Source organism: Sphaeramia orbicularis, chromosome 12 (genome assembly GCF_902148855.1).
Source record: "Sphaeramia orbicularis chromosome 12, fSphaOr1.1, whole genome shotgun sequence".
In the NCBI taxonomy this organism is placed as follows: Eukaryota; Metazoa; Chordata; class Actinopteri; order Kurtiformes; family Apogonidae; genus Sphaeramia; species Sphaeramia orbicularis.
In genome coordinates, this window is record NC_043968.1 from 27,017,956 (window position 1) to 27,042,420 (window position 24,465).

The 24,465-nt window shown below is 38.4% G+C and overlaps 1 protein-coding gene across 1 annotated transcript; it reads left to right on the top strand.

The window, feature by feature from the left end:
• The first annotated feature begins 17 nt into the window (after positions 1 to 17).
• Positions 18 to 24,171, top strand: abcd2 (ATP-binding cassette, sub-family D (ALD), member 2). The gene is made up of 10 exons (XM_030148737.1): positions 18 to 1,145; positions 2,345 to 2,525; positions 3,196 to 3,317; positions 11,334 to 11,496; positions 12,124 to 12,218; positions 16,259 to 16,404; positions 17,880 to 18,025; positions 21,519 to 21,603; positions 21,729 to 21,854; positions 23,452 to 24,171. Exons 1-10 carry the CDS (start codon positions 189 to 191, stop codon positions 23,654 to 23,656), a joined length of 2,226 nt encoding a protein of 741 aa, XP_030004597.1. The 5' UTR covers positions 18 to 188; the 3' UTR covers positions 23,657 to 24,171.
• The last annotated feature ends 294 nt before the right edge of the window (positions 24,172 to 24,465 follow it).

Sequence of the window (24,465 nt, forward strand, 5' to 3'; positions counted from 1 at the left end):
GGGGTTCTGGTGTTGACGTCCATACTGTGTGATTGAAAAAGGAGCAGGATGTAGCGGTCCATGTAACAGGCTCGGTTTACATCAATCCAGTGTCAGAAGTCCGTCTCCGTTTTGATGGGGCCGCGGTGAGTCGGGTGTGGGGGATGGATGTTGTCCGGATCTTCAGCAGAAACCACTAACGGCTGAAAATGTCCAACATCCTCGATGCGGCGGCCAAAGTGAAGTGGGACCGCACGTCTGCGGCCAAACGAGCCGTGTTTCTTGCGGCTGCTGCCTACGGTGTCAAAACGCTGTACCCCATCATCTACAGGCAGCTGAGCACAAGCAGAGGCAAAGGCAGGGATCCGGGGAACAGTCGGCGGCTTTCCAAGGCGGAGAACGGCTCCACTTGCACGGCAACATCCCAGAAGGACGGGGCGGGATGTCAGAAGGCATCCCCCGGCGTGAACGCACAGTTCTTCAGGCAGATCCTGGAACTTGGTAAAATCCTCTTTCCCAAGCTGGTGTCCAAAGAGCTGGGTTTGTTGTCGTTGCATTCGGTGGCGCTGATATCCAGGACGTTTCTGTCCATTTACGTAGCCAGCTTGGATGGAAAGATTGTGAAAACGATCGTGGAGAAGAAACCCCAGAGCTTCATCATCCAGCTGATCAAATGGCTCCTCATTGCCATCCCGGCCACGTTCGTCAACAGCGCCATCCGGTACCTGGAGTGCAAACTGGCCCTGGCCTTCCGCACCCGGCTGGTCAACCATGCCTACCGGACCTACTTCACCGACCAGACCTACTACAAAGTCAGCAACATGGACGGGAGGCTGGCCAACCCGGACCAGTCCCTGACCGAGGATGTGATGATGTTCTCCCAGTCTGTGGCCCACCTCTACTCCAACCTCACCAAACCCATCCTGGACGTCATGCTCACCTCCTACACGCTCATCCAGACCGCAAGGTCCCGGGGGGCCAACGCCACCGGGCCGACCCTCCTGGCCGGGCTGGTGGTGTTCGCCACAGCTAAGGTCCTCCGGGCCTGTTCTCCCAGGTTTGGTAAACTGGTGGCGGAGGAGGCTCACAGGAAAGGATACCTGCGCTATGTGCACTCCAGGATTATTGCCAATGCAGAGGAAATAGCTTTCTATAGGGGTCACAAGGTAGGTTGGAGGAGGATGCATGAATGCAGCAATACAGTATATGTACACTGGTGCCCATGAAGCTGGAATAAAATATTTGTACATATGAAAAGATTGTGACAAAGTAATGAATTCTTGAATGATAAAGTGTAATTGGGACAGTTGTGAGGTTCAGTGTGTTGAATATTGAAGTTTAAAATTCTGTGGATTAAGGTGATATATCATTTTGAGTTAGTCAGACATAACCAGAAATATCTGATTTATTCATATAGCAGGATAAGTATTTTGGCCAAGTGTATTTATTTATTTATTTATTTATTTGTGTTCTTAAAGCTATTTCTCTCACTGCTGATATTCTGATATTGCCCAAAACTAGATGGCCATATACATCCAACTGCATCAAAATTTCATTTTTGATGTAAAATCTGTAATGACAAATGAAGTCTGTATAAGTCTAATATACAGTGTTGGCCATTAAGTTAGAATGAAATGATTGTACCCCTTCTCATGAAATGATTGTGACAATGTGATTGATTCTTGATAGATAAAGTGCAAGTGGGACTCAGTATGTAATCATTGCCCCTGGTCAAAGGTGATTACTGATGTGTATAAATAGGAATAAAAAGAGGAATGTGATTGAAAACTAAGTTATTCCAACTTTAGATTTATTTGTCACATGCACAGTACAATACACCGTGAAATGTATTTTTGTACCTGCAGCCAATAGTAGAATAACAGAAACAAGACATACAGCACACAAGATTAAAAATAAATGTATGTAAAAATAGTTCTAGTATGTACAAACAATTTAGAGCATTGTAGATGTGGATATGGTACAGATCCAGGGTTTTTCCTTGTATTAGTCCTGCTAGGGCCCTGTGTTGAGCAGGACAGATGGTATGGAGGTAAAAACCATTCTTCAGCTTCTCATTGTGGTTTGCAGTGTTTTATCCTCAGTTTTGTTGTAACTGTTATAAAAGCAGGTTGAAGGTTGTTAACAGATGACAGAGATGATCAGCACTAACAGTGAGAATTCACTGTCTCCACTAACAAACATTAATAGACCATTAACAACACACAGTCCTTTATTTTATGCATAATAATCAGACACATTAACAGCTGATACTCCATTGCATGCTCGCATTCATGCACTTTCATTAATTACAATCCAAACAGGCCTATTGCTCATATGAAGTCTTATACTGTTTTCTTTGTTGCAGGTGGAGATGCGTCAGCTGCAGAAGTGCTACAGAGCTCTGGCAGACCAGATGAACCTGATCCTGTCCAAGCGTCTGTGGTACATCATGATCGAGCAGTTTCTCATGAAGTATGTGTGGAGTGGCAGCGGACTGGTTATGGTAGCCGTGCCCATCATCACAGCTACCGGCTTTGCTGACAATGGTAGGCAGGCCTTGAGCATCCTCAAACATTCTCCTGGAAAACAGCTCCAATTAAACATGTGTGATATCTGACAGTATTTCTACAAACATACCATTGCTATTAGATGAGGTTAGATGAGGTGGAACAACCATTTGCAGCATTATAATTATAAATAAAAAAAACAAAACAAAACAAGGTAAGCCATCATTTTTGGATATTTTTTTTTTGGCTTGCATTGCTCTTGACGGCTGGTGTGCAGTAATACAGTGCCACTACAATAGTTGTAGTTGTTGTGTAAGCACATTTTAGAGTACACATGAATTCCACTAGTAACCTACTGCTCCTGCTTCCTCCAAAGACAAGCTGATTAGAATGTGTGAAAACAGGAGCTACCTCCCACACCTCCCTGATGGCATTTCAGTTGCTTAAAAATAAAGCTATAGATGAGTCTACTTTGTTTGCTGATCAGCTTGACTACAGTTCTAGTGTCACGTCTTCTATTTACATACTGTAATGTATTCGTGCTGTTCTAATGCTGACAAGTTCCTTTGTTCCCTGAGCTGTAGGACCTCGTTGGACCCCTTGAAAAGAGTTACTTTCACCGCATAAGAAACAGTTCCCTCAGTTTGTCAAAGTAGTTGTCTCCTTCTCCCCCCTGGATTTCATGTGGGTCTTTGTGTCTTGTATCTAGAAACAGCAGATGGACAGACGCAGGTGATGGTGAGTGAGAGGACAGAGGCTTTCACCACCGCTCGTAACCTTCTGGCCTCAGGAGCTGATGCCATCGAGAGGATCATGTCCTCATATAAAGAGGTAGGACACAGCCTGTTCCATTTAATGTGTCTTTACTATAACACGGAGCTGCTGATTTCTCTGAGGTAGTTTAGGAGCCCAAAAATGTAGCGCTGATCCCTTTCATCTTCATCACTTACATCATTATAGGATCCTCCTGACACCTTTGACCTTTTATTTATTGACAAAAAGTTCACTTTGGACCAGATGTTCACGTTCCTCTGTGTTAGCCATATTTATATTAGAGATTACACAATATTTACTTAACTTACATATATGTGTAAACAGACACCTGTTTACGTAACGTGAACTTTAACCAAACCCCAAACTGTATGTCCCTAACTGACCAAATGAGCAGAACAAACAGTCTATGATTAACCCAACTGTATATCTATCATCTTTCTAGTGTCTTTTAACAGACAAACCTACATGTCTATATTCGAAACATAAGACATAAACCAAATAAAAGGGATTACAAGGTCATAAAAGCCACCAGTCGGTATTTTCCTGGAGTGCAAATGGACTAAAGCAGAAAGATTCTTCACCTAAATGCTTGGTAACTTGCTGAAATAATAAATTTCAAATAGCGTTTTATCTTATTCATACAGACTAACACTGATATGCAGAATTTATTGTAGTGTTATTGGGCCTGGCCAAGAGAGTAACGGAGTGAGAAAGCAATGTGCAGTAATACTAATCATTCCATATCTGTTTTTAAAAATTCATTTAGCACCAACCATAATAGCTTAGATTGGTCTAAGCAAGTTCTTTAAGATGCCATTGAGGAATAATAACCAAATATTGAATAAAAACATGAATTTATCATCATTGACAAAGTAATGGAGTGAAGAAAAATATACAGCAGTTATTCAAGGTTTGGAAAAAATACCAAATAGGGCTGTTCCTCAAGTGCAAATATTTAGCATACCACACTTTTCTAAATATATGAGAGTGCATTATATCCAAAAATGAAACTGATGTCATTTTTATTTTAGTTTTAAAAGACATTAATTCGTTATAACAGTGTGACAATCCAAAAAAGTAACAGAATGAGGTGTCTGTTCAGTGTGATGCACCAGAATAATAATAATAAAGATTTTGTTAAGATACTGATAAAATTATCAGTCTTTGGTGACACATGTTTCATTACTATATTTATTACACATAGGTCTGCTGTTTTTCTATAATAAATAACATTCAAAATCATTATAGTATTTGATTATTATGACATAAAATTAGACACAGGCATATATTTGAACATATTTATTTACACATTGCTATTTACATTCTGAATTTATGCTATACACCTTCATTTACAGCCTTTACTGTCCTTCATTTACACTGTATTCTCTAGGGGTGCAGCAGTACATGTCCTACCATTGAACCGTATGTACGTCCCTCATGGTTTGGTACAAGCATGTACCACAATACGGCTCATTTGTCATTTTCAAATGACATTTCTGGACAACTCAAGTTTATATTCGAGCTTTGCAAGAGACTGACTTACAGAATTCTACTGTCATTGTTTAGAGCCGGACGCGGCGGTGCCCGGACACGGAGCACAGCCCTTCTTCATCCAACTAACCTTCTCAATATTAACATTAGTATCCACATGAGTAAAACCTCCTCTGTCGTCGCCATGTTTGTTATGATTGACTTTCTTCTTCTTCTGAAAAAACTTTACTCTCCTTTATGGTATAGAGGGTATGCATGTGACGTCACCGCTAGCGGAAGTCACCGCGGTTACGCCCACTGAGTGGCAGAAAGAGGGAGTAGAGTAGCAGCGTTGGCTTCAATATTGTCTAAACTTAAGAACAATATTTTATTAAAAAAATGGGGAAGAGCAATTGAATGTATGAACAGGTTTGAAAAACAGTCGGAGCTATCGTTCTAGAGGCACTGAAAGCCAAAGTAAAGAGAAGTAGATGGATCCACAGATCCAGGAAACCAAACCTAGATCTGTGGATCCCGTTTCATGTCAGGTAACATTAATTTATGCTGTATTTTTGGGTAAAATCATACCTTAAATTATGTATTGTTTTGGTTAATGTTACTTCTTAGTAAAGCTCTTGGTTTCATGATCAGATCTTTCATGGTTTTTGTCTTCATTTTGTGATTCTGAACCTTGTGCTCCTACATGATTAGTAAACTAACTTAAACTGAGGCTAACCCAGTTTTTCAAATACAGGGGAACTGGAGAATAAAGCTATGACAGCATATTAGAGCCACATGAGAAAACAAAAACACTTGTCACTACAAGTATAAAGTCATAAAATATCAATATAAAACCCGTAATTTTATGATAAAGTCGAATACAAAAAGAATCACAATGTTATGAGAATAAAGTCATAGTTATAAAAAAAAAAACTCATAAAAATGTAATTCGTTTATGAGATTAAAATCGTCATGTTCCAACAATAAAACCATAATATTACAAGAATAATGTTGTAATTTAAAAACAAGTGGGAAAAATATCATAATTTACACGAATAAAGTCGTACCCTGCTGGTCCACAACAGTAGTATCTGTGTTGTATAAAGTACTTGATCTGAACTAGACCTAAATATCCTCAGTACCAGTAAATTATGCATATATTCACTGGGGTCAGTACACGGTCTACTGTAAATGCACTTTGGATCAGCTGGTTCTCTGCCTAATTTTGGACCCTGGTTGTCAGTAATGATGAAACCATGTATATTTGTTGGAGGTAAAAATAGCAATGATACTTACCCTGGATGTCCAGATACGCGATTTCTTTCCACATGTCAGTGTTCATGGACCACTTGTTCTTTGGTAGCTCATATGGATCCACGTCGAGTCCAACTGTCCTTAATTTAATTTCATATTTCGCATTTTCCCGGTCTCGCTGTGTTTAGTGCTATACTCCGTCATGTTGAGCAGGTTGGTTTTTGCCACTCAGTCTGACTTCGAGGGGCGTGGCCAGGGGGGAAGTGACTTATGTGCATACCCTCTATTCGGCCAGTACGTTAATTAAGAGCGGCGCCCTCTGGTGGATTGACCAAGAAACACTGATTCTAACGAACAGGACGCATGGAAGTATGAAGGCAGTGACGCATGACAACATTAGAAACAGACGTACCTATTTACGTACGTACATAAAGGAGCATAAATGAGCCTTAAGGCTCTCCATCAGCTCCTAGTTATGTTGTGGTGCACAGCTGAGCTCCAGCCAGGCTCTGCATCAGAATCGCACCAAACCGTGAACCGTGACTCAAGAACCGCAATACGTACCGAACCGTGGATAACCTGTACCGTTGCATCCCTAGTATTCTCATGTATTTTCTTATATATCCAGTTGTAATTCAGGTATAAATTAAATAAACATAGTTTTAGAAACTAGAGATATATGTGTTTCATGCTGAGTAATCAAAAATATTGTTTTAGAGAAAAAACAAATCGACGCTGATGTTCACTTTCGCTTGGCCAGGCCCTATAACAGGATGCTTTGAGGTCTGTGGGCACTAACGTTTGGATGGACAGATGGGTGGGGATGCCCAGATTGAATGATAACTGTAACAGATGCATACTATATGTACATCCATCTTCTTCTGTATTTTCCCCTTGCAAGTCTCCCCACTATTTCACAGGAATTGACTGAGTCCAGACTGAAAAAGAAAATAGGTTGAATGAAAGGCCTTGTTCATTGAGGGCCAAATCCCTGATCTCTTGTTGCATTTTAATCCAAAAAAATAGCAAGACCCATTCATGCACTCTCTCTCTCTCTCAGGCTGCATTTTGAGGTTTTTAAGAGGATTTGGCTGCAGCACATTTGTTGTGAGACTGTATTGCAGAGCAGCTGGTTTGTACTTGTCTACTTTTGATCATATGCCCACTCTGTGTTTTAGCATGTATTCTTTCAAGCTTCCCAGTAATTCCCTTTGTTGAGAAAGGGTCAGGTAAGCTCGTACAGAATGTTTGTTTATGTGTGACCTATCTATGAGAACCTGTTCAGATCTGGTATTAACATGCCTCCAGTGTGGACAGCCCTGCATGTGTCTGTTCACACCTTCCATTAAAATGCGTCTCCACATGTCTCTGCTTGTGAACCGATCTCACTTCCTTTGCTTTATATACAAATAAACAAGTTCATTTTAGTCTAATATTTAGCCCAAGCTTTCATTTGAGGTTTAACCGACCACCTTTGTAATATTTTGTCTGCAAATTTATTTAACCGTTAATTTCAAAGATGACTACCAGTTTCTAAGGTGGGCTGTTGTCTTGCCTGTTACTCGCATTGAGGTGATATTGTGGGTTTTCTTGCACAAGAACCACCTTCAGCTGCTAAAAAAATGACATGAATTTCTTCTGGATTAAGCAAACAGACACTATTCTATTACCTCATGGAGAAAGAAAGTAGCAGAGCATTTTTGTGATATGGTCAGGCAGCCATATACATATGAAACTCGTGCATCTTAACCCATAAAGACCCAAACATCCACCATTAACCAAAAGAATCTACAGATATAAACTGTTGATCCACTAATCCTATCATTACATGTAAACAATTGGTGTAAAATACAGTTACTCATCTTTTCATGGTCATCAGATATGACCCATTTGGATGTTCAGAGGCTCCATAGTTACCAAGGAAACACTGTCATCTTCTATAACATTGATTCACCAGTAAAACCCATGGAGTTGGATCAGTGACAGTGGATGGACACACTGGGTTTATGTTCAATTAATGATATATTTGACTGAAAAAGTCACTTTTTCTTCATTTTTTTCTGTTTTGATACAATAACCTTTGACTTTACTCTAAGCTTTTATGAGCATCTACATGATCAGTCAATTAAACATAGGGTAAATGCAAAATTTAGAGGATAAGATTATAATAAATGGTTATAAATCACTTAGGAAAAGTTGAATAGAGAGAAAAATTCATTTAGGAACTGCCACAGAAGTCACACTGGGTCCTTAGGGGTTAAATATAACTCAGTTGATGCTGAGTTTCAGTGTGAATGTAATGTATCCCAGACCATCTCCAGATGTGGTCTGAGTGGTCAGATCTCAATCTCTCCTGAGCGCATTCACATCTTGCATCAGAGCTGTCCACTTTTGATCTGATCATTGAGGACACATATTAATGCCAGGTCTGAACAGGGCCTCTGTGCTCAAAATAGTGTTGGCAGTTTGTATTTGTGGTTAGGAGGAGGAATTGAAACACTTTGTAAATGAGTGGGTTGTTGACGGCTTCCTTAAGTGTGAGTCACCCCTTGTCAAAAACATGGTGTTGTCCCAGTCCTCTATGTGCATTATTTAGCTGTTTTTCTAAAACCAGAATCTAAGTGTGTCTATGGAAAAGCAGATTGTCATTGCTCAAACACTTCCCTTGAGGATAGGGGTTTTAGTCTGTACACCAGCAAGCCTCTGCATGCAAGGGCAAGACATGGGTGAGTGTGTGTGATTTAACAGGCAGCAGACAACACATTCCTGATAGCGTATGTGATGCTCACGCCTCCAGACACTCTAAACCCAGTACGTATGTGTGTGTGACTGGTCAGATGCCCCTATGACATGCCCCAGCTCGTGTTATTAAGGTACTCATCTTGTTTGCTCTTGTTCCTCAAAAGCCCTTCCTGAACCGTCAAACCACAGCCTTGTCCTCATGTATCGCTGCCAAAAACCACAACAAATGTTCTGTCATGTACCAGGTAGCTTTGTTTATACCCATAGGTAGATTCTTTCTGCAGTAACAGGAGAGGGCATCTGTATTATATAATACTAGCACATTGATCCGTGGGGAACCACCAGTCATATTAATACCGATATCTAGGGACTTAAGTTTGTAAATGCGTCGTTCCTGTTTTTAACTTCATTTCCCATCATGCAGCGTAGTAGTGCATTTCCGGGCAACGCAATGTGATTGTAAGGCTATTGTATTCCAAAATGACTAATATCTCCCAAAATATTGGTCCTATCAACTTACTGAGACATGTAATGTGGAGATGGGACAAAACAAAACACAGACACAGAGGACAATAACAAATATACATGGGCAAGTACTCACAGAGGCTCACTGATCTGGACTCAGATAAATAGAAAATATCAAACTAGAAAAACACTCGGAGAGTGCAGTCCTCCACCAAGGCAGATCAGTTCCCCCCCCATCACCATCAAAATTTTATCATTTGTTCCTTGTGCCAGTATCAACATTTTCTGAAAATTTCATCAAAATCCATCCATAACCTTTTTAGTTATCTTGATGAAAACATAACCTCTGCTGTTCCTTGGCGGAGGTAATAAATTAAAATATCAGGACAAAGATAATGTCCATCCATAGTCCCACTTCTCTCTGTGTCAGTCAAAGAACGGAAAACCCCCAAATTTGATAAGCTGCCATACTTCTGTCATAGCTGCCCTTCCATCTAAACATACAGTATTTGTGTTGACATTTTGTACAGTTATCTTGTAACTGCAGAACTTGATGACTGGGTCAAGTTGATCTTGTCTGCAAATGATAAATTACTGAGACCAAACACAGAAACCCCTGATGGGCATCACTTCCGAAAGGGTGAATTCACTGCCACTGTCATGTCAGTCTAGGTCAGCCAGCAGTGTGACCTTGTGTTGTGTAAGTGTGTGTGTGTGTGTGTGTGTGTGTGTGTTCATTGACTGCCCAGAGCGCCTTCTCTCAGGGCTTATCCTTACTGTGAATAATCCTCCATCTGTTGATTTTTCAGCCAGCGCTCCTGCATCTCTTCCTAACTTTCTTCTTATATGTAACTATTAATGCACTTAAAACAGCAAATGGGAAAGGATCGTCCCACTTATTTTCCTGGTTGATAATAGTTGATAGAGTAATAAAGTCATGTTTGAACATTATTTTGCAGAACTGACATATTTGGGGTTTCTTTTATAGCTATTTCAGTTTTTATTTTGTTCACTGATACATTTTTAAAGTTATGGCTCACAATTTTAAACAAAAAAATAAACGGCAATATTTCAGTATTATATTATATTCCCTGATTAGATTTCCTGGCTGCCTTAGATTTTAGATCTTGGTTTGGTTCCTTTCTTCCTTGGGCCAGTCACATCTCTGCAGTCCCACATGGTGTTCATGAATTCCCAGAAGTGGTGTTTGTTGTTTAATATAATCAAGCTGTGTCAACAGCCTGCATTGTCTCACGGCAGGGTACAGCACTAAAGCCAAAGCAAAAGCAGGGTTTTTCTCTCTCTCCTCTCTCTTGTCTTTATGAGTTAGAGTTTAGTTAAATGCAGAAGAGCCTCTGATTTCCACTGATACTGTCCCTCTGTGCTCACCTAAAAGCTGACTGTAATGTTTGTCCCATAAAGTGGTAACAGCAGCTTTTTATTCCTGTTTTTTCAACTGTGTTATTCACCAACATAGATTTTGATGATATATAAAAGATACACTTGTATAATGCTATGCATGTATTTCGTGTGAAATTCCAATAAAGGTAAGGCAAGTTTATTTGTAATAGCACTATTCATACAGAGGGTAACTCCAAGTGCTGTACAAAGGCATAAAAAAATCACAGAAGAAAATTACATTAAAATCAAAAAAGGGAAAAAAGACATTAAAATTATCAGAGATAAAATGTGATTTAAAAATGAATACAAATAAAGTAAAAAAAAATGGCAACAGCAGTTTGTGTAAATTTTCAAGCTTGACTTAATAATATTTTCTACTTTTTATGCTTGTTTTGCACAGCAGATATTCTGATCTGTGATACTGTGTATGTTTGTGCATCCACACACACATACAACAAACCCAAAAAGATACACACCCAACTGTGTGAATCTAAGCCACTCGGTTGCATAATGTACATAAAGCATTGCATTCCTAACATAGTATTCACGCCACCAACTACTTGGTGTTTGGTTTAAGTTGCATGTTTTATAGTACAAACACAAACACAGTGGTACGTGCAGATCCACATACAGTTTTATCAGCTCATGGCCATGACAGTGACCGTGTCAGTTTGGGATCAAATTAACATTCGTATTACTTTTCAGCAGTGAATGACCTTTGGCCTGATTGTGTTGGTACAGGTCACAGAGCTGGCAGGCTACACCTCCCGTGTCCACAACATGTTTGTAGTGTTTGAGGACGTCCAGAGGGGTGTTTACAAGCGTTCTTCCCTGTCAGCGACTTCAGGAGGAGAGAAGAAGAGCAAGCCTGAGATGCACATCGACGGACCACTGGAGATCAGAGGTAGGCTGGTCCTGGTGGGTTTGTACATGAAAAGGAACAGGTAGTTACCAGCCTAATTGGCCGATCACAGCCTCTGCACTCACTTAGTTACTGTTGCTATGCTGTGCTAACTTTTACCATTTTTCCACTGGGGTCAAGAGCACAGAGCAGGCCTGATGCCTTGATGCCGTCCCTCTGTAAACACTGTACTTTTGGCTCAGTTCAAACACTAATCAGATTTATGTTCACTCTTTATTTGAGCTTTCCTTTATCTATTCTTAGATTTTGTTATCTGATGCATTTAGCCAATTAAACGGCACTTTCCAAAACACAGTGAGCTTCAATTCCTACATCGCCAGGATGACAATACAAGCAATCATTATAATCGAGGTCAAACATCAGAGCCACTGCATAAATATCTCTGTGTAAACATACATAACCCCCATACTCTGAGAGGAATATTAAGCCAAGAGATAACTGAAGTGCTAAAGAGGGATTTTTTTTTTTAGTTTAACCCTATAATTCCTGCTATGTAGACATTATCCTCTCTATAGAAGACAGAGTGTGTAATCCTTAATTTCTGATATAATTTCACTACATTTTCTGTGCCATCCTCTTCATCTTTCTCTGTCTTCTTTATCTCTTTAGGTGAAGTGATAGATGTTGACAAAGGCATAGTGTGTGAGAATGTCCCTATTATCACACCAAACGGGGATGTAGTGGTGTCTTGTCTTAACTTTAAGGTAAGAGATCATCTTAAATCATCATTATCCCACCCCCCCAAAGGGGAGGCAAGGGCTATTATTACCTCTGCCAGGAGGTATTGTGATCACTTTACTTTGTGTGTTTGTTTGTTAGCAAGATAACTCAAAAAGTTATGGACGGATTTGGATGAAAATTTCAGGAAATGTTGAAACTGGCATAAGGAACAAATGATTAAATTTTGGTGGTGATCTGGGGATGGGGTGGGACAACTGATCTGCCTTGGCGGAGATCTGCGCTCTCCAAGTGCTTTTCTAGTTTTTGTTTGGTTTGTTTCTTTGTTTGTTTGTTAACACTCTAGCAGCAAAACTATTGATTGAATTCATACCAAATTGGGCTTATAGATTGCCAGTGACCTAGAATAGATGTCATTGCATTTTGGGAAAAGTAGGTCAAAGTTCACATTTTTTATGAATTTTTTAATTCTTTTTTTCCCCTATTTACTTATAATGGGCAATGTTTCACATGTCTGTATCAGCAAAACTATTGGTGGAATTCATACCAAATTTGGTTTATTACATTGCCAGTGACCCAGAATAGATGTCATTGCATTTTGGGAAAAGTAGGTCGAAGTTCCAATTTATCAGGAATTTTTTAATTCTCTTTTTCTCCCATTTAAAATGGGTGAAATTTCACATGGCTATAAAAACATCAGTTTTGTTTCAGTTCACTTCAAACTTGGCACATATAAAGAGGCAGTTGATACAGTGACATCAACACATGCATAGACATAATGACATCAGCTGGATCGATGCCAAAATAAGCTACAATATGTGTGAGGGGCGGGGTTTGTTGTGCCTGGAACCACTTGTTTGATTATGATTTCTTCTCTATCCCGTGGACTGTATTTAGCTAAAATCTATCAATGTTATTCCTTTATACTGCCCTCAGGCATGTTCAGCATATGCCATTTGTGAGGTGGTAAGCACCAGAATGACCTTCAAATCTCTATTGTAACACCAAACTGTGATTTACTTCTACATGAGCATTTAACTGATGACCCATAACTCCTCAGTTTAAGGTGTTCTCTTAAAGCTGCATCACCAACAGCTTTTGTGATGCGGCTCCCTGAGGGTTCAGGTCTATGTGGCATGTATTTAACATTTATGAAGCCTCCCATGTGGTCTCATTAGGAACCACATATGTCCTCTGGGTGTCAACCTGTGGTCTCCTTCGGTCTGATACATGTAGATGTTTTTTTAAATGGGAGTGTTCTTTTGAAGCTGTAATAATTAATGTAAGTGTATTTATTCAGGGTTCGCACGGGTGCTTGAAATCCTTGAAAATGCTTGAATTTCAATGTTTTCAAAGTCGGAAAAGTGCTTGAATTTTAGTTGAAGTGCTTGAAATTAAAACTCTGTGATGTGGTTTATTTCTTTATTTTTCGTCTGAACTCTGCCAGGTTAGATGCCAAGCCAAAGCTACTGACAGAGAGATGAAACATTGTGAAAAATAAAACTTTATGTCAAAAAAGAAAATTAGCAGGTGTTCTCAGGTCGACTTCAGGTACATATTTAACTTCATCTTTGGCTCTGTGCGAGTGTGTCTGAAGAACACCAAGTGTCTTCCGTTTTTTTGGATAAAACTTTGTGTTTTCCTTACTTTTTGCCAAGAAAATTATAGTGACACGACATCTAACGTTTTATTTTAATGTTATTTATTAATTTCCTCATCATTTGAAACCTAATTTTAGATGTTTATTGCATAATACCATGTACATCATTGTGATAAAAAGGGAAAAAAAAATCTGATTTTACAGTCGTGGAAAAAATTATTAGGCCACCCCTTGTTTTCTTCAATTTCTTGTTCATTTTAGTGGTACAACTAAAAGCACATTTGTTTGGATAAATCTAATGATAACAAAAATAGCTCATAAGAGTTTAATTTCAGAGCTGATAACTAGTTATTTTCCATGTTTCCTTGATAACAACCAAAATCACTTCAGTTCTTACATCAATATCTTTGACACTGTACTCCCAAAAACAGTGCTTTCAGGCATTCCATGTTTTCTTTTCTGTCTGTTTTAGTCACATGATACACACAGGAGTACTTGATTGCATAACCATTGTTTTTGATGACTTTTTATGGTCTAATATTTTTTATGTGACTGTATGTATTCCTGTAGATGTGTATTTTACCCCAGCAATAAGATGATGTGCTAGAAAAATCTGAAAATAACCTTAAAAAAATGCTTGAATTTGACCTGAAACATGTATACGAACCCTGTTTATTGCATGTTCTTCAGGTTTCTTCTAAATCTATAAATGTGCTAGACATATAGCTGGACCAGAGCCAAACCTTTCTAGCCCTCATATTTCCTAATACGGTGTCACAATAATATGAGTTATAAAAAGAATGGTCTGCTGGTCTGCTGCGGCTCTCTGTTATCAGGTCTCTGGGGGAAAGAGCAGCTCATGTTAACAGACCACAGCCCAGAAAAGAGGAAGAGCATTAGGTACTCCTGGGCTATTCCAGCTGCCTTCTTGCCTCTGGTTGAAGTAGACACATTAAGTGATAATTCCACACTGATTGATCCGGCTTATAGTTGAAGCTATAGCTGAGAGCCGTATCAGAGACATAAAAGAGAATATAAAGAAAAAGTACAACATATCTGAGGACATTAGTATTAGTCTGTCTGTATTACATAATAAGGGTCAACCCTTATTATTCAATTTTATATCTTTTTTTTTTGTTACTTTATTTTTGTTGTTTGATTTCTGTACAATTCAAAACAAACATAAGGGACATTTGGGATACATTGACCATAAGAAACCTTTGTGACTAACAACTGGTTTTAGTAATGTGATGTTGAAATGAAAATTTTTCCCATTTGTCCAGGACAACAGATGGAAATTACCTTCTCTGCTAAATCTGGTGCATGCATCTTGTTCTTTGTAACTAATGCCAACACACACTGTCCTTTAACTAAATAAATAAATACAAATAAATGCAAATGTATCTTGACACTGCTCTTCTCAATCTATGGGTCAGAATCTCCATCTCAAACATTCCATTCACAATTTGTAGCCAGTCGTTAGTTGTAGGCGGTTCTAATCTGCACCATTTTTTTGGTAATAGCCTTTTTACAGGCTGCTAGTAGTACTTTAAACTAATAATAATAATAATAATAATAATAATAATAATAATAATAATAATAATACCTTTTATTTGTATAGCGCTTTTCATGGAACTCAAAGACACTTTACATAAAGCAGATAAAAACAGAAACCAAACACATTAAAAACAGATAAAAGCAGGTGCAAAAGGTAGGTATATGAATATAAAACAGTTAAACATTAAAAGCAGTCTTAAATAAGTGAGTTTTTAAAAAAATATATCTATCATTCTTGATTACATTATTACCAATAATACATCTGAAATACATCACCAAACATGTTTTAGGAATTGCATAACCCAATATCTTAACAACTGTTGAATACACATTATCCCAGAATGATACAAGTTTAGGACATAACCAAAAGATGTGTACATGATTTACATTGACATCTCCGCATTCAGTCCAACAAGGTTGAACTGTGGACACATATTTAGCTGTAATTTTAGGAGTTATGAAAAATTGAATTATATTTTTCCGGCAATGTTCCCTCCATATTCTTTTAGAAGTGGTGGACTGTTGAATTCTCCAGATATTGACCCATTTCTCCTCTGAGACAGCAGTTCCTAGTTCTTTTTCCCATTTCTGTTTCACATCCAAAGTGTTACAACCTCTCTTCCCCATTAAATGTTTGTAAAGAAAAGATATAATTCTGTATTTTTTAGATTGATGTACTCCAATAATCATTTTTACAAGCTCATTGTTATTAGAATCAATATTGTACTTTATTTTTTTGTCATAAAAGTTCCTTAATTGTAGTGATCTTGATTTGTCAAGTCAAACCCCTGTTTTAATTCAAGTTTTATTTGTTAATGATGGATTGTGTTAGTAGTAGAGGAGGGATACAGCTTTACTGAAGGCTAACTGCACTCCAGGGGGATTAAAAAAACTCTCTGTACTTTTCAGGTGGAAGAGGGAATGCATCTATTGATCACAGGGCCAAACGGCTGTGGAAAAAGTTCCCTGTTCAGGATCCTGAGCGGCTTATGGCCTGTCTACGGCGGACGGCTGCACAAACCCTCTCCTCAACATATGTTTTACATCCCTCAGAGGTACACAAACAGTTACATGTGTCTTATCGATAGCCTACAGTATTGAAGCGTAACAAACTGTAGGGTTTGATCATAACACTGGTGAATCCTACCAGTAACCTGATCCAATGTAACAGGACCTGTGTGTGTGAAACCAGAGCTCTGGCCGCAGTGAAATATTTACCATCCATTGAAACACAATCAATTAGTATAATTTCTTGATCATACTTTGTGAAGATTCCTCCATATCTAGGAAAAATAAGGGGAAATATGTGTCCTATCTTTCCTTAAGAGTGAACTGTGTAAAGTGTGTTTTAGTGTGGAAAATGATCCATAAATGCGCTTTTAAAACTAGAATTAGACACATTATTACTACTGACCTTTAAGAATTAAAAGCTTCTCACACACAAAGCCCCCGCTGACCTTTAAAGTGGCATTATCTGAAAATATGTTATTAAGTCAGAGTTGTTTATAAGCTGTATTTATGAAGTGTATTCAGTGTATTTCAACTCCTTTTTCTTGGAAAGACTCCTAACGAAAGTGTTTATTTGTGTAAATATAGTCAGGTTTTCTTTCAAATTGAGCCGTGTGAGATAATGCATGACACTAAGTTCTTATATTTGCCAGTGAATAAAACAGAACGCAGTAAATGTTTGCAAAATGGAACTGCAATGAGCAAAATGGTCACTTAATTCTGCAAAGAGACTGAGAGATGATTGTAGCTTTTCTTTTTATGTCAAATGGTTTCATTAGACCACTTTGTCATACAGTTACATGTTTGCTGCATACGCATTGCGTGCAGGGTTTTTACATCCATACAGACAAATGTGCAGTTAGGTCAAAATGCACTCTTTTTGTTTTCTTTGAACATGTAACGATAAATGAAGAACAGATATAAACATGACATACAAAACATAAATGAGGAAAAAATACATTAAAATTAAAACAAGGATAAATAAAAATAAATTTCCCTCCTACCCCCGCACCACCCACCCATACCCTTCCGTCTTTTCACTACTTTTAGAGTAAAGGTGAAAAGTTAATTTCTGCTAAGAGGTGTGAGATACTGAATAAGAGGTGACCAAGTTTTTTCAAAGAATGTGAGTTCATCCATAAGAGTAGATCTAATTCTTTCTAAGTAGCTTTTCAACAGAGGTGAAGTGAAGCAATCAATCTAAAAACAACCTTTCAAATGTAATCTTACCCAGCGCCGTTCAGAGCTGCAGACTCAGCTGACTCCCTCCTACAGAGCAGTAAATATTTTATACATCGGATGGGACAACCACCTGGGAGCTGTAACACAATCCAATACATTACATCTACAATAGAAACAACACCAACACAATGAGGCTTTCTCTCCTGACATTTGTCCTCCGATTGTCTCAAATATGTGTCCCTTTGTAAACACTTTTCCTCTTTCAGCCCTTCCTTCAGTGCTTCAACCACTTAATAAAATAAGAGGCTCACAAAGAGTGTGTGTGTGTGTGTTTCTCCAGGCCCTACATGTCCATGGGCTCACTGCGGGACCAGGTCATCTATCCAGACTCGCTGGAGGACATGGCTGCTAGAGGCCTCGCTGACAAAGACCTAGAGGCCATCTTGGATATAGTCAACCTCAACCACATTGTTACCAGAGAAGGAGGTAGGATAGCGTTTAGATATGAGGAGTTGTCTGTTATTTATTATTATAAAACAGGATACAGGATCCTCTAACTCCATGGTTCCCGCTGGGGATTCTCGTCTGGGTACACATCCGCAAGCACCTGGAAAACAGATGGAATGTATGCAGAGGACGGACAGAACGCTCCGTCCGTATCCGTCTGTGTCTTTAACGTTACTTGCAGTCAGCGTTACTTTTGTCACCGTTATTTATTTTGAAAAATCTCCACACTCTTCACACTCCCCACACATTACTCCACAGCCGCCTACCTGCTGCACTTAATTGCGAATGTCACGCTGCCGTAAGTGGTGTCGATGCAGTTGTATCAGATTACTTTTATGAGTATGAGTACAAGTGCACATGCTGAGTATTGGACCCAATACTAGTATCGGAATCGGTGCATCCCTAATTACACTGGTCTACAATTTTTTAGAAATGATTTGCTTCAGAGATTAAATGTGCTAAATGTTACGTATTTTAATAAGATTAATTGGAAAATAAATGACAAAAGTGCCGGTTTGCTGATGTTTTCAAGGTATATGATTAATTGTTATTACACATATATATTGCTTTATGTACATTTATATAATAGTTTTATAAATCTTCCACTAAATAGAACCTGTAACGTGAATGTATTCTAATGTGCAGACAGTGTTTTGAAGCAGATCTTGTAGCTCTGAGACAAATATTCCTTTTGAGTCAAACCCATTCTCTCGTTAATTCTTGAATTTCACATTTTGACCCAAGGCTGTATCTTGGAAAGTTTAGCCAACCAGCATTTTTGACTTGATTTTTCTTTATCAGTGACTCTCATGTGGTAAAATTTCATTACTTTTATTCTGGAAGCATTTTCCTTGTAGACCAGTGTTATATCTTTTTTTTTCTACAAGTGTTACTGAAATTTTGTAAACAGTTCCATAAAATAGAGTTCTTAAGCTAAAAAATGAGCCTATTTGAGAAATGATAGATGAAACTTTAACATTTGACACTGATGTTCACTATTGCTTGATCGGGCCCATATACAGGGTGGGGAAGCAAAATTTACAATATTTTGAGGCAGGGATTGAAAGACAGTGTATGACCGATTAGTTTATTAAAAGTCAAGAGAATTTAATTGCCACAAGAAAATTTACATAATAGAAAATGTTTTTATTCTATGTGTCCTCCTTCTTTCTCAATAACTGCCTTCACACGCTTCCTGAAACTTGCGCAAGTGTTCCTCAAATATTCAGGTGACAACTTCTCCCTTTCTTCTTTAATAGTATCTTCCAGACTTTCTCTTGATAGTTTTGCTCATAGTCATTCTCTTCTTTCCATTATAAACAGTCTTTATGGACACTCCAACTATTTTTGAAATCTCCTTTGGTGTGACGAGTGCATTCAGCAAATCACACACTCTTTGACGTTTGCTTTCCTGATTACTCATATGGGCAAACATTTCTGAAAAGGTATGGATAACAGTGTTAGGTATGATTATGACATCAATATATGTTTGGTTTCAAAACAATTGACGTAGTGCCTGCTGAGAAAAAACAACTAAATGTTCATTGTAAATTTTGCTTCCCCACCCTGTAGATGTTTGGTTGGGTTTGTTTTAGATCAAACAGACCTTGTTACATCATGTATTTTACTTAAAAGGTCAGTGTTATGCACTTGGGTGTTACTTACAATGCCTAAACCTGAGTGTGTGGCTAATTGGCAGCAACTCTTCTCTCACTGGCAAACAATCAAGCCGATTGTACCAAACAAACTTCTGTACGAAGCTTAGCGTGCAACAGGTTTTATTATATGAATGGCTCCACTGTGAAAATGTTGAGAAAGAACTTGTTTGGAAATAAACTCACATGCATACACAACTGCAGATACAAGCACACATGCAGGATGACATCACTGCCAAGGACTTTCTGGTGGGTCCTTGAAAATGTCACAACAGAAGGCTGTCGAAGGCTTTTACAGTATATATAAAGTGGGTAACCCTCTAGTCAAATATTGGTGCTGTATACCCCGCTGGTTACAAAAACAGTCCGTGAAACAAGTTTTACAGGCTCTAACAGGATTTAAATGATTCATCCAGTACTAACAGTTATATATCATTATTACCCCGCCCCCAAAGGGGAGGGGAGGGGTATTGTTTTTGGTTCAGTTTGTTTGTTTGTTTGTTTAACACTTTAGCAATAAAACTATTGGTTGAATTCATACCAAATTGGGTTTATAGGTTGCCAGTGACCAAGAATAGATGTGGTTACACTTTAGGAACATTAGGTCAAAGTTCCAATTTTTTTAATGAATTTTTAAAAACTTTTTTTTCCCATTTACTTATAATGGGTAAAATTTCACATGTCTGGAGCAGCAAGAATTCATACCAAATTAGGTTTATAGATTGCCAGTGACCCAGAGTAGATGTAGTTATATTGTGGGAAAAGTTGGTCAAAGTTCAAATTTTTATGAATTTTTAGAATCTTTTTTTTTCTCCCATTTACTTATAATGAGCGAAATTGTGTGTTTTGGAGGGAGGTTTTCAATGCCCTGAAGGAGGTTTTTAAAATGAACATCCCACAAAACTTAACAGTGGCAGTTTTGGGAGTAATACCTTAAGGTTTGGATAGAAAAGCAGATAAATGCCTTTTGAATATATTATTCATCGCAGCCTTAAAGTCTATAACCATCAGATGGATGAAACCAGAACCTCCCTCATATAATACATGGATTCAAAAAGTACATCAAATACAAATACATCATGTTGTTTATCAAGGTGCTGTCATTTTTTTTTTTTTTGGAAGTGACCATTGTTTGTTTGCTTTAATTGTTATTGTTTTCACAAATTTCATCATGTGTTGCTTGTGGAGGTTTGTGAGAATACATTTGCAGCTGTGTACGGGGAAAAGAAACTAACTGAACTGTACTTGAATGTATAATTGTACTGTACTGAAAAAAGAGAAAAACTAAGTAAAAAAAAAAAAAAAAAAAAATGGGCGAAATTTCAAATGTCTATAAAAACATCAACTTAGTTTCAATTTACTTCAAACTTGCCGATTGATAAATTGAGAAAACTGATGAAAAACTGACATTTTCAGCAAAATATATCAGTAACAGAATGTAAAAACAAGTGTTAACAACTATTTCCATTTGTCAAATGACATAGTTTCTACTATTGAACCAGTGTAGCAGAAAATATGGTGTTTCCACGTCACTACAGAATGTGAATTTTTTTTAACCAATTCATAAGATTAGTGGTTCAAAAGTTCTTAAACAGTTTAGATCAGTCAGTGCTTTTGGTTGCTGGCAGCTGTCCTCATATGTGTCTCAAATGTTGGTACTATCATGGCACAGACACACACGCTAAATGCCAGTTGAAATACCTCCACTAGACAGTGTTTGATCTAAGTACAATGGCACTAACGTATTGAGATTTGTTTTCAAAATTCCATGATAGCAAGAGTTTTAAGTTGGTGTGGTGTCTTATTTTTTGTCTCAGGCTGGGATACTGAGCTGGACTGGAAGGACGTGCTGTCAGGAGGCGAGAAGCAGAGGATGGGCATGGCCCGCATGTTCTACCACAAGTAAGGAGGAACAGCTTCATTATTGTACGCCAATACACCATGACCACTGCAGCCTCCAGCCTCCCATCACAGCCTGCAGCCCGTTGTCAGATGGGAAACTAAAGGATTTCTTCTGTCTCTTTCAGGCCTAAATATGCATTGCTTGATGAGTGTACAAGTGCTGTAAGCATTGATGTTGAAGGAAAGATTTTCCAAGCTGCTAAAGACGCTGGAATCTCCCTGCTCTCCATCACACACAGACCCTCCCTGTGGTAAGACATATCCTGCAAGGGTTTCTATTTTTCATCCTTTGAAAGAGAGGTTAGATTGTAATATATCACATGTTTCAGAGATGCAGGGGAGAAAAAAATCACTCATAGATTGTTTTGTAAAATAAACAGGGTTCATATGGGTGCTTGAAATCCTTCAAAATGCTTGAATTTCAATGTGTTTTTATGGTCTGAAAAGTGCTTTAATTTTAGTTTAAGTACGTGGAATTATAACTCTGTGATGTGATTTTTTTTTTTTTTTTTTCCCAATTGTTTTTATTGCAATTTTTGTTCTTCATTCAACAGAATAGACAATGTCTTCAAAAACTAGACACACTACAAAACATACACGACAGCTCTGACATCAGAACTGAAACCTAGCATAATACAGAAGGTGGTAGGTCAGACCTACAGTGTACAGGAGTCACATTTATGAATATCATTCAAGTGCACAGCAGTCCTTTTAATAGGGTGGAAGAGAGGTCCGGTCCAATATAGTCCAAAAATGGGTGCCGCACTCTGTAGAACTGGTCTACACTGTCATGGATAATATTGGTAAGATATTCTAGGGGGATCAGTTCAAAAATTATTTTGCGTCAACCACAGACAGAAGGAATCTTGTCAATGACCCACTGCAAAAGAATATTTTTCCTAGGTGCAAACATTAGAATATCATTTATTTATTTTTAATATTAACTCTGCCAGGTTAGATGTCAAGCCAAAGATAATTACAGAGAAGTAAAACATTTGGAAAAATAAACCTTTTGTGTCAAAAAATAAAATTCCCAGGTGTTCTCATGTCGACTCCAGGTACATTTTTATCTTAATCTCTGGCTCAGTGTGAGTGTGTCTGAAGAACGCCAAGTGACTTCCATTTTTTTGGATAAAACTTAGTGTTCTCTTTGAATTTCTAAATTTTCCTATTATCAAATATAATTACCTCACCCCCCAAAGGGGAAGCAAGGGCTATTGTTTCTGTTTCTTTGTTTGTTAACACTCTAGCAGCAAAGCTATTGGTTGAATTCATACTAAATTGTGTTTATAGATTCCTAATGACCCAGAATAGATGTGATTACATTTTGGGAAAAGTAGGTCAAAGTTCCAATTTTTATGAAATTTTTAAATCTTTTTTTTCCCCATTTACTTATAATGGGCAAAATTTCACATCTATATAAAAACATCCATTTTGGCTCAATTTACCTCAGACTTGGCACATATATAGAGGCAACTGATATGCTGACATCAGCACACACATAGATATGATGACATCAGCTGGGTCAATGCCAGAATAAGCGACAATACATGCAAGGGGTGGGGTTTGTTGTGCCTGGAACCACTTGTTTTAGATGTTTATAGCATAATACAATGTACATCATTGTGATAAAAAAGTAAAAAGAATAATTATGAGTATATATATTCCTGTAGATGCAATTAGGTGCTGTTTTGGAAAAAATTAAAAATGACCCTTAAAAGTGTTTGAATTTGACCTGAAAAAATGTGTATGAACCCTGAAACATTACATGTACACACGGATAAAAAAGTGCTGCATCTGTGTCAGACTTATTCTATTCTGCTTTCAATCCTTGCTCTCCACCCCCAGGAAGTACCACACCCACCTGCTGCAGTTCGACGGGGAGGGAGGCTGGCGTTTCGAGCAGCTGGACACGGCGACTCGCCTCACCCTGACTGAGGAGAAGCAGCGTCTGGAGGCCCAGCTGGCCGGCATCCCTGAGATGCAGCATCGCCTCAATGAGCTCTGCAAGATCCTGGGAGACGACTCTGTCCTCAAAACAGCCGAGGAGTGAGAAAGAGAGGGGAGGGGGAGGCCGGGGGCTATAGATACAAAGGATGAGAAGAAGGGGAGGGCCAATGGAAGAAAAAGAAGTCTATGGGAGGGGGCTTTTAAGTATGTTTTTTTCTCTTGATTTGCTCTAAGCCTCTCCCTTTAGAACTCCTAATGCCAACCAGTCTCTCACTTCTCTTTTCTTCCCAACCTCTGTTTTCTGTTTTCCTTTGCCCTCCTGTGATCTGAGTCATAGCAGGGGGAAGTTTGTGTTTTATTCCCTCATGTAACAACGACTCAGATGTTTCTTTTACGGTACATCATTTCGACGATGAAATTACCACATTTAAAAGTGGCAGAACTGATAAATCTGACATTTCTTTGTAGAGGGGTTTGTTTTCTTAGCACTTTACTCCTTCATTTTGTTGTAGTAGCACACAGTAGAAAAGAAGATAGTCGCATTTTTTTTTTTTTTTTTTTCAATGTACAACCACTAAATTATGTCCACAGCAGTATTCCTAATGGATTGTGCAGGAACAAGATTTGTTTTACCTCCTTAATTTACCCATAGATCTTAGTTGTTTTGTTTTTTTTTAATACATATGACCTCTTTGACAAACAGAGGTCAAAAGAGACTATTTTAAAGCTGTCACAGAAGGCCTTTGTTTGGTGTTGTGTACATAGCGGCGGTACAGTCCCTGCTCACATACCTCACTGTAGCTCTGAGGCATTTTTTAGGTCTTTGCACACAGTTTTACCACAGATGTAGGCGCAGTGACAGGCTGGTTCTATTATTAGAGCAATTAGTGATGCAGGTCTGACTCCACAACT